Source organism: Euprymna scolopes, chromosome 3 (assembly GCF_053919585.1).
Source record: "Euprymna scolopes isolate OS-2025 chromosome 3, ASM5391958v1, whole genome shotgun sequence".
NCBI classification, from domain to species: domain Eukaryota; kingdom Metazoa; phylum Mollusca; class Cephalopoda; order Sepiida; family Sepiolidae; genus Euprymna; species Euprymna scolopes.
In genome coordinates this window covers 57,978,899-57,991,058 of record NC_136484.1, presented here as the reverse complement: position 1 = coordinate 57,991,058, position 12,160 = coordinate 57,978,899, and the positions used below count along the sequence as shown (strand labels likewise).

At 34.9% G+C, this 12,160-nt stretch overlaps 1 protein-coding gene across 1 annotated transcript in view; it reads left to right on the top strand.

The window, feature by feature from the left end:
• The window catches only part of LOC145255694 (PDZ domain-containing protein GIPC3-like), a 205,656-nt gene that overhangs the window by 183,652 nt on the left and 9,844 nt on the right, over window positions 1-12,160 (top strand). Inside the window, exon 4 of the mRNA XM_080114272.1 lies at window positions 10,922-11,003. Within this exon, the coding sequence (XP_079970398.1) occupies window positions 10,922-11,003 (82 nt within the window). The remainder of the gene's footprint in view (window positions 1-10,921; window positions 11,004-12,160) is intronic.

The window sequence follows — 12,160 nt, the reverse complement described above, 5'->3', positions numbered from 1 at the left end:
TTTTATCATTTCCCATATTTTCTTTTGCTTTTCTCTGTGAAATAACCCCCCCACCTCAACTGTTTTACATCTACAAACCAAAGAACATCCTGTAATGTTGCCCACATTTACACACTCGTTAACATGTAGACACCTGGGACCCAACACGTTGTAGCAGAATATGTTACAAGGAACATAGAAGTAATAACTAGATTCCTTTTTTATTTTATTTTTTGTAATGAGGACACTTATTTCCGGGTACATTTCCAAATAAAATGTGATCGTGCTTCTTCTCTCTGATCTGTCCTCTCGAACATCTCTAATGTGATCGTCTTCTCTAACATGCTCTCTCCTTTTTATAGTCTTCTTTTTTTTTCTTACCATGACGTCATTTCACACACGGCACTGCATTTGCATGTGCACATCCACGCTCGGTTACAATTCTTTCGTGGTCATCCCATCAAAATCTTCTGTTCTGCACACATTTTTCTATACTGTCCAGATTTGATTTTCCTCCGCGATAGTCATATTAGTCTTCAAGACTCACATTATAAATCAATCATATCATTCTTGTATGATTTCTCTCCATGCAATACATGTCCTCAACCCTCACTGGCCAGGCTTCACTCATCACTAGGGCTGTGACAACAGTATATTGTTTTCATTGTTTTGACTCTTGCGTATATATATCCGTTAATATCTTATATATTTTATATAGACTGATGTGGTTCTCGGTTGATTGATCGTGTCTTACTGTGTCTGATATATATCCAAGAGTCAAAAGAATGAAAAGAATATGCTGTCGTTACAGCCCTGCTTATCACACAGTGGACACGTGCTTAATAAACTCTTCTTTTGGTCAAAGTCTATGATAAAAATATACATTTCAAATTCTCTGACATATATCATCATATAGTTTTGAAATTTAACTTTAGACTTTCTCTGCTAAACGAACATTGACCACAATATAAAATTACATTTTAAAAGACATGCGTGTTAGTACAAATAAGTTGTCTTATGTATCACAGCTGTTAACATTTTATTTTAAATTCTATTTGATACGGTTTTGTTTGCTTGCAATAGTAATAAAACTACCATAAAATATATTTCTTCACTCAAGTTGTATATAATGAACCCTGAAACATGTGTTGCCTGAAACATTGATTTGTTTGTTTGTACAGTCCCTATTTACTTACCTCTCCATGAGGGCAGAGTTAGACACAATGTAGTATTTTAATGTAGAGAAAATCTAACGTCCCAAAAACGGGCACTCTGGGTTGAGACAAAAGAATTAAACTGCCTCTGTCTAGAGTGATTTCTTTTTCACTGTCTGAGGACAGAATAAATACTACATTTTGATCCCAGACCGAAACCTACGAACAGGGAATCTTTTTTTTTATTATTTACTGCTGAAATATTTTTTTTTCAATGATTTGTGTATATAATTTATCAAATACAAGTCTCTATTTTACTTGTAAGGGGTGAAAAATTGTGGGTTCATAATTTTTCCAATGGTATTAGTATGTAATTTGGTTTGTATGTTTTAGGGTAAATCAATCTCTTTGGGGTTTTTAATTCTGAAATATAATATCAATTATATATAAGTGAATGCATTATATATGAGTAAGTTTATATTTTATACATAGTCTCGAGGAAATTACATTTCCTAACACTTAATATGTAAATAATCACAATAGATCTGATTGTATTTGATTTCAGCATAGCCGATTCCATAAGCAAAGATGGTATCCATTGTCAATTAATAATAAGAATATGATTTACAGATGGCCCTGTTTTCAGGCAAGGAAGAAGTACCACTCTCGGTCAGCTAATTTTTAAAACCCGGTGACGGGGCAGTTTAACGAGAGGCAATAACTAAGAATGTAATGATTAACACTTCTATTTGGTCAGGGTTGATGGAATGATAACACTTGTGGATTAAATAAAGGGTTCTGTTGAAATTATGTACAGGTACATGAATTCAACAAAGATTCCAAGTTAAAAATGCATCTAAGTACATTGAGGAAACAATGGCTATAACATGACCGCCACAACTAAGATAAAAATAATAGGCCAAATAATGTCACTGAATTTCCATCAATTTTTTTTTTTTCAAATAAACCTCTTTTTCAACTCTTCGAGAGGAAGCAATTTTTTTTTCTCTATGACCAAAAATATTTTTCTTTTTCTTTTTTTTTTTCTTTTTTTTAAATATGTCCATCCATTTTTCTATGAGGGCCCTGCTTGTCCGTATTTACCTGCCTTTCCACAAAAGCACAGGTGCAAGGTGTTTGTTTGTTTTTTTGTTTTCTTTTCTGTAGGGTATATCCATCACCCTAAAAAAGGCATTCGGAATAGAACAAAAATAAGTTTCCTCACTCAAGAAGGATCCCCCTTGCTCTGATCTATGACAGAGCAGATGCTACATTTCTTGGCTTTAATCTGGGCTCAAAGTTTAGTATCTGTCTGTTCACAACCCGCTATCCATCAGTCAAGTTTTTAAATAGCATTTTCATGTTTTTTTTTCTCTTAGGTTTGAAACCGCCTTATTTGTGACTGCTAAATGCATAGATTTAGTAGATGTATCTTAATGTTTTGCATTGCATTTTGCAAAATAACTGTTTTTGTTGTTTTTTTTTGTTTTTTGTTTTTTTTAATGTACTCTTCTGAAAAGAAATGCGTGTCCTTGATTTACATTTCCCAGAGTCATAAATTGTTGAACTGTGTGAAATCAACGTGTGGAAAACAATGATGATTTTAGATTATTCACAATAGAATCATCTTCACTTTTCAAAGCTTTGTAAATAAAAGATAATCATTAATATCTTCAAATCCATACAATCTATTTGAAAATCATTCTTTTGTAGAATGGTTGGTTATTGTTGAGATGAGATGCTTGTTGGAGATGGGAGATAGCCATTTTGTTGTGTTGGCTATATCTGTACATATCTAACCGAGTTTGCTTGAAACGAAGAAAAGGATCACCAAATTCCATATAAAATGCCAATGTCTTTACAATAAAATCAACTTTTTTTTTTTTTTAACAGGAACGTTGGAATACGGAATGTAAGACAAGTTAGTTTAGCAAGCGAGAATGTATTAGTGTTTGTTTACCTTTTTTCTAGACACAAGATCAGATGGAAATGTTTCTGTGGAATGAACTGGATTCGAACTTGATACATCCAGGTTGTCAGTCTGGATAGTTAACCACTTAGCCACCACATATTAGAGTAGAAATGTAATTGTAGTTTAGGTTGATCTTTAGTATGAATTTGTATCTCACTTTTGGGTCTCCTTTCCTATCTAAGCACCAAGAGTCAGGAAATTCATGTCTTGTAATGTCTACCTCTTATCCTGGAACTGAATTGTCAGGTTTGAATAGAAAATAAGAAAATCATTAAGTGCTGAGCCGTTCTGTAGAATAAAAATGGTGGTAGTAGTTCCAGTCGGTGAAGAATCAATGCAGTTATGATCAGCAGTGGTTTAGTTGTATCAAGATGGACTCGTAACTGACACAAATCCAAAATTTTTATATTTTTATGAGGTCGGCGGCTTCTCATTGGCTGATTGTCCTAACACATAGTTATAAAATCATCCAAATTCTGGGAGTCATACCCTGCACATTTAGCAAAAATATTTTAACACGCATGCATGCACAGAATTGTTCTAAAACATCCACAGCATAGCTATGCATGTTTAAACATAACGGTGTATGCGTAAGGGATTACATGCGAGGGGCATTCCAAAAATAATGCCTCCTATTTTTATTCCGCCTGAATGGATCAGAAAGGATTGCAAATTGCATTGTTATGATGACTAAACTCCTGCATTCATGACATGAGAGTTTTATCTCTGTTGAAGATATTGACAGTGTGAGACTCTAAGAAGCAACCCATGTCATAGACGTGCATCAGAAGCAGAGATGCATCTATGAATTCCTGGAAAAAGTGAATTAAGAATGGTATTGGCTATGTAGAAAAATAAATTATGGAACACAAAAGGTTGCTCGTTTTAATGGTACTACTCCAGCCTTCATAGTGCTTCAATTTTTTGTTAAAAGGAATACTAGGCTTTGCTTTTGGAATGATCCTCATATGACAAAGTGTGCTCCAGATGCCCATGCACAGCCATCACTTGCTAAAGTGCATTGAGAATGGTGGTGACTGTGTAGAAAAAGAGATTCTGGAGCACAAAAGGCCGCTCGTTTTAATGTTACTTCTCCCATCTTCATAGCTCTTCAAAGTTTTGAGTTTAAAAAAATAGGAGGCATTACTTTTGGAATTATCTTCATAAAAATAGAACTGACTGGATTTCAATCATGTGACTGCTGCACTTTAATAGTTATGAATAAATCAAATATTTTTCATCTCTTGAATACTAGCCCAATCTAATAATAAACCATCAATGACAATAGAAACATTAGCATAGAATATAAATTCTCGATTTAACTAAGTAATGCTGAAATTGACATTCATAAATTCATTATGTAAAAAAAAAAAAAAAAAAAGAAAGAAAACGGTGAAAGTTGAGAACAAGCCATCAACAGAAGGAATGAAGAGAAAAATAATATGAACAGGAATAAGTTTTAAAAAATTAGAATAGTAATAGTAAATTTAGAGTATATATATATATATGAGGTGCCTCCAATAAGTTTCCAGACTTTCTCTGTATGGGTACTTTTATTGATAGTATGTACATAAAACTCTAGTCCTCTTTGAAGTAATCTCCTCCAACTGCAATGCACTTCTTGAAGGCACCATGGAAGTCTTCTTGTGTGAGTGTGTCAATGACCCTCATCACAGCCTCTTTCATCTCCTTAGATGTCTCGTAATGACAGCCTCCAAGGTTTTCCTTGAACTTAAGGAAAAACTAAGTTACAAGAAGCAAGGTACGAACTATAGGGAGGGTGAGGAACTGTCTTGATGCCCACCTTGGTCAAATAGTCTGACAAGGATGGAGTTGTGGACTGGTGCATTTGTGCAAATCTTCCACATCTTCAGTTCCTCGTGAATAATTGTGTGTGCAGTTCCCACACTGACATCAAACTGTGCACTTATTGTCTCTAGAAACACATGAAGGTCCTTTTCTGTGTAATTTTTTTATTTGGCCAATCAACTCTGGTGTTCTGACTTCCTTACTCCTCCCACACCTCTCATCATCCCTTTCAGACTCCCTGCCTTCCTTGAATCTCTTATGCTACTCAAAAATTGATGCTTGATTCATGCAAGATGGTTCAAAAGCTGTCTGAAGCATTCCATATGTTTCACTGACATTTTCCGAGCTTAAAACAGAATTTTATTGCATATCGTTCTTCTAAAGTGTCCTCACGTCCAGATTGCATTTTTGCAATTCATCATCTGTGACAATTAGGCTTTAGCAAGGTGTATTCCAATTCCTACTGTAGCTGTTCATTTAAACCTGAAAATTAGTCAGTCATCCCATAAGATGTATAGCAATAACATACTGAATTTTCAAGAATCTACAACAATTTTAAATGCCTGTACAAAAAGGTCTGAAAATGTATTTAAGGCACCTCACTCGCACACACACACACACACATATATATACATATATATATATTAATTTTGAGGGAATTAGACCAACAGTCTAAAGAGCGTTTATTTTAATGTATTAGTAAATGCATTAATATTATTAAAAGAAAACAGTGCTCATTGTAATATAGATATATAAATTCAATTGGTGTAGATCTCCTAGAGCTATTTTAATATTGAGTAAAATGATTTTTTTTTTTTTTTTTTTTTTTTTTTTTTTTTTACAAAGGCATCACCACATTATCAAGGCCCAGAGGCCACTCAAGGATAAGGGTTAAAGAGTGTACAGTAGAAATTGTTCAATATAGTAATCATTAGTAATGAAAATTTGGTAAATTTAATAACTTATATGGAACGGCTCATCAAGAACTTATTTACTTTAGACTTGAACACAACCATATTGTAGTCAGCCGGAAAGCAGGAAAACGGAAGACAATTCCACAGGCGTGCAGTTCTAAGAAAGAAGCTTTGTTCATGGAATCTACGTTTAGGTTTAGGCACAGATAAAGAGTGGGGGAAATTATTGATAGTGTTTACAGCTAGACGAGTGTTTCTTGTGAAAGTTTGGCGAGGGGGGACCATAGATTGAAGCTCAGTTGAACACTTTCCATGAAAATAACGATACATCAGAGACAAACTCGCAACATCTCTTCTGTGAGATAGAGGTTGCAAGGAGGAGAAAAGGACATCTCCTACGAGGCTACGAAGTCTTTGAACTCTATCAAGGCAGGACAAGTCCTTTCTAGCAGCTCCTGCCCAGATGTGGCAACAGTATTCCATCCTTGGACGTACCTGGCTCTTATATAGGTAGAGAATAGCATCAGCAGTGAGATATCTACTGGATCGATAGAAAGATCCCACCATTTTTCCAGCGGCCTTGGCAAGATTTGATATACGTGTTCCATTTAAGATCAGGAGTAATGGTCAAGCCCAGAAGCTTGTCAAAACTTGAGGCCTCCTGAAGACGAGAGCCATTCATTTCAATTGATGACAAATGTGAATTAGAATGTTGATGATGTAAAGAGAGAAGCTTGGTTTTAGATGCATTAAAAGTAACCAGCCACTCCTTTCCCCATTGTACTACGTGCTCAAGATCAGAGGAGAGAGAATTGGAGAGAACTTGGTCGTTTACTGTCTTAGATGTGGTACCATAAATGGTAGTGTCGTCAGCATAAATGTCTACAAATGATGTAAGGATATGATTTGGAAGATCATTAATGTAGATCAGGAAAAGAGTTGGGCCCAGGATGGATCCCTGAGGGACACCGGCATTAATACTGTGAGCTTCTGATTTTTGCCCCTCAACTACTACTCTTATGAACCTATCAGAAAGAAATGATTTAATAATTGAGAAGACTTTTCCAGCTATACCATAGCTAGCGATCTTATGAAGTAAATCTTTATGCCATACCCTATCAAAGGCCTTAGATATGTCAAGAGCAATTGCCCTAGAAAGATTGCCACCGTCGAGAGATTTGCTAATCCTATGCGATATAACTGTAAGGACATCTGCTGTAGATCTAGCAGAACGGAAACCATATTGAGTGTCACTAAGAAGGTTATTTTTGTTGAGATGTTTGATTACTTCTGTATTTAACACAGATTCTAGCAACTTACTCATGACGCAGAGGAGACTTATTGGCCTGTACTGAGAGGGGGATGAGCGATCACCTGAATTCTTAAATACAGGGCATACTGATGAGATTTTCCAGGGAGATGGGAAACTATTCTCCTTAAGACAACGTTTAAACAGTTTTGTAAGTATGGGCGCTAATTCAAGTTGAAGTTTTTTGAGTACTATAATTGGAATACCATCAGGGCCAGTTGCTTTACTCGAATCAAGGTTTTTGATTAGCTTCGCAACATCACGTACAGATATACGTATATCACATAGCGTGTTTTCTGATACAGGAGGAAATATTGAAGGTTGGCGGTCTTGGTCGCAAAGGGTAGAATTAGCTGCAAAGTTCTTGACAAAGAGTTTGGCTTTGTCTGATGCTGACGAGATTACCTCAGGTCCATTGATAATAGTTGGGATGGAGCACACGCTTCTATTCAGGATTCTGTTTGCTATTTGCCAAAACTGGTGGGAACCAAGCCTCTGCTCAGCTACTTTGGACTTAACAGATTGAGCATACAACACTCTTGCGTTCCTTATTACTTTCTTACAATGGTTGCTGGCAGTCCTGAAAACGGCTTTAGTTTCCATACATCTATTACGTTTGAAGCAGTGGAAAAAGTGATTTCTGTGTGCAATGGCAGCAGCACATTCTGGAGAGAACCATGGCTGGCTGTTAGGTCTTTGCTGAAACTTTTTAGAGGGTATGAAATGGTCAATACCTACAATTAACCATTCAGTTAGGTCTAATACTATAGAGGACACATCCTTTTTAAACATGGAATGCAGAGGTAGATCAGATATAAATGTACGGAAGCTATCCCAGTCAGCCTTAGTGTATCGATATACTGTACGATGAAGAGGTACGTCTGGGGACTTATTACATTTCATTTCATAATTTATAATTAAAAATCGGTTTCCAAAGGAAAAACAAACAAAATCAATAAATTGTGTGATCGTTTCGGAAACGATGTTTTTATTGAATTATACAATACGTCTTGAACAATAATTTTATCATTTGATTTTATAAAACAGTCTCCTCATAAGCAAAAAGAGTGAGGGGGGGGGATTAAAGACACCAAAAATAAAACTAGCATTTTTTTTTTAAGTAAGGCAGATATATTTGACCGCTTTTCTTTGTGCTTGTTGATTGATCTCATTCTGGTGGTTATCGAAGTGGTAAGCCTTCCATCTCATATTCCTTATGAATGATACCTTTATAACTAGCATTTTACTATATATATATATATATATAATTTTTAAATTTGTTTTTTTTTTATTACATTTTCACCCTAAACAAGGCATATTGCTACTTTGTGGTAGGGGGCTACTACCAGGGACATGGACATCAGGGGTACTGTGTAGGGAGTTGGGCAGCAAGATGTCGGTTCACGTTGCACTTGAATTTCTGCATGTCAGTACAGTTGGGAAGCAGGGACCCAGCAGAGAATTCCAAAGTTTAGCTGTCCTGGGGAAGAAATTACTGGAGTAGAAGGCTCTTACATCTAGAGATCTCTACTGTGAAGGGGTGGGATTTAGCTGCTTGTCGGGTTTGTCTGGGGTATTTACATCGAGGGGGCACATGTGCTTGCAGTTTGTCAGAGCATTCACCGTTAAAGTACTTGTAGAACAGGCAGAGGGATGCAACATTTCGTCGATGGGACAGGGGCTGACGTTTAGATAACAGTTCAGGACCTATCAAATTGGTGACTCTCTTTTGAACCTTGTCTAGGAGTGAGAGACTAGTGGTAGATGCATCAGCCCAAATATGACAACAATACTCCATACATGTGGCCTTATAGAGGTATAGGATACTTTTGATCGTTAGTATCTTTCTAGCACGGTAGAGAGAACCTACCTTCTTCGCAGCGGTTTTAGCGATACTCTCGATGTAATTGTTCCAACTCATGTTTCCTGAGAGCGTTAGGCCGAGGAGTTTAAAGGATGTACTTTCAGATAAAGAGTCATTGGCCATTGCTATTGGTGGTAGAGAAGGTTTCTTGTAATTATTTAAGGAAACAAGTTTAGCCTTGGTGGCATTGAATGTGACCATCTATTTATGTCCCCATTCCACTACAGATCGGAGGTCATCCTCTAGTGCTTCTGCCATTTCTTTAGATATGTGTTCATTTGTTTTCCTGTCATGCCTATTATAGAGTGTGGTGTTATCAGCATATATGCCCACCTCACAAGCAATTTTGTCAGGGAGGTCATTTATGAATATTAGGAATAACAGAGGTCCAAGTATAGACCCCTGAGACACTCCCGCATTTATATCGTATTGTTTAGATGTACGACCGTCGAGGACAACCTGGATTTTTCTCTTATCTAAGGATTTAATTATGTCATGTATTCTTCCAGTGATACCATATGATCTGATTTTCCTTCATGCCATACCCTGTCAAAAGCCTTAGATATATCTAGAGGTACCGCTCTACCCTCCCCCACTTTGTCCAGTGACTGGTATATATGTTCTGAGATTAGTTAGGATGTCTGCTGTTGAACGAGCTTGTCTAAATCCATATTGTTGGTCAGTCAGAAGTTTAGCATCTGTAAGGTGATGGACTAGAGCTTGGTTAATTATTGTCTCAAATATTTTGGCGAAAAGTGAGAGGAGGCTAATGGGGTGATATGTACACCATTCTCACAAGCCCATTGATTATGACATTCCATAAATAATTTTCTGAAGTTTGGTTTTCCAAACTTAAAAAAAAAGACTCATTTGCCATGTTATCCATTTTTAAGTAAATATAAAATTTAATGAATACTGACCTAACGTGTCACGGGTGATCTAGTATACTATTTAAATACGGGATCTTATCTTGCTTGTCAATGTCAAACTTATAGTATATAATTAATCTAAAGAAATAAATCCTGTGTTATAGATTTGTAATTCCATTGTCTTTCTAACATAGATATGCAACAACAGTTCACCGATATTTACAGTAATTAAAGTTATTTAATTTAAAAAATGATAAATTATGAAAACCTTTCAATATGCTCATTTATTTTCAAGGAAATTTAACTGAAACTTATCTATCTCGCTAGAGAGAGAAGTTCATAGATAGGGAGTAGTTGCATTCTCTCCTCATTGCGTCTCCTTCCCTAGTCTCTTTCACAATACCAATTTTCTTATTTGTTTTGAAAATATCCCCCCCCAATACATCATCACTCTTCTTTCTATCCATATATTTATTTTAAAAAAATAAATTTGTGTCAAAATTAGTAAAATATTAATATTTATCTATTTTATATGAATGAATGAATGCAAAAGATTTTGTCTTCGTGTTTACAAGAAAGTTTTGAATGAAATCTCTTTTCAAAATTTTGTTTTTCAAGTAGTAAATATTCTGAAACGATTTTATATAGTCAAAAATGTTTATAATTAACAATTACAAAGATTCTTTCAACTCTAATTATTTGAGAAGGAAAGCGGGGGCGAGGGGGATTTTGATAATAAATCTTTGTAGGGCCCGATACTCTTACTTTTTCTTTTTTTTTCAAAATACCTTTGACTTTATGCAAAATATTGCATTCACTCTATGGTGTAAACCTAACTCCGTGAAGTGAGAGCAAGCTGGTTGAACCAGTTAGTAATATATATATATATATATATATATATATATATATATATATATATATATATATATATATATATATATATATAGCAAATACTGGTCCAACATGTCATGGGTGGTCTATTTCTTTAAAAGTATTACTTCCTGTTACTTCTCCATTTACAGTTTTTTTTTGTTTTTTTTTTCTCTTTCAGCCGGATCAAGTGGTCAATATTGCAATAGACAAAATTAATGGTTTATTGGAGTCTTTCATGGGTATCAATGATACAGAATTAGGTAAGTGTTGGAAATCGGAGAGGATAGAACACAGTAGAAACTCTTCTGTTGTTAAGAAGCACTCATAAAGCATTTAGTATGTACTCAGCACGACTTACCAAGCAGTCAGGTATCTTGAGGATGTCCATGAAACTGGTATTTAAATAGTGAACCTGATTGTTATCTGGTAAAAGTGGTACTTACTTTTATAATAGAATAATTTCACAAGTATGAGAAAAATGACTGCATATAAGGTCCATAAAATGAACTATAAAATACAATATCTGCAAAACTGGTCAAATAGTTGTATTATGTGTAGTACACATGTAGCTGTAATTTGCATTCAATGGCCGTTTGTATTTAATCAAATTTTAAGTATGTATAACACACACCACACTCATATAGAGATGAGTTGAAAGGGGGGGTGAATATAATCACTAGCACTATGACAAGAGAATGTTCTTTTCATTATTTTGACTCTCGAGTATATATCAGTTAAGATCTTATGTTTTTAGATAGAGATGTTGTACTCGCTGTGTCGGATATATACTCGAGTCAAAATACTGGTGAGAATATTCTCTTGTCATAGCCCTAATAATCACATATATGTATAAATAGTTACATATTTATTTTTCATATTTTCTATAGCATTCAACAAAATTCCAGAAGTGAGTCTATATGTCTTTTTAAATCCTGAATTTTTCAGAAAAATATTCTATTCAGAAGGAAATGAATTAGTTCTGGAAATAATCAGCTTCAAATATTTATTTTTTATTTTAATTTTTTTAAATTTTTTTTTTGCATGGAAATAATAAAGTAAAAAAATTTAATAAATGGTTTTCTCCTTTGAAAGGAGAATGTAAAAACCATTTGAAATTGTGGTAAATAATGAACAAAATTCCAAACAATAAATGGAAAAAAAGAATTTGGGGGGTGGGGGTAATATTTTTCCTTAGCCATTAACAAAAATATCAATCTGTGGAATGATAAAGAAGCAAGTAAATAGGTGTTTATTTATGAGTGTGAGAGAGAGAGATTTGGGGGGTTAAAAATATCCAAGAGTAAAAACCATTGAATTTAACAAGGTTGTTTTTTTTTTTTTTTTTTTTTTTTTTTTTTACACAGTGATCACCACTTATCAAGGCCCGGAAGCCACTCGGGGATAAGGGTTATTGCAA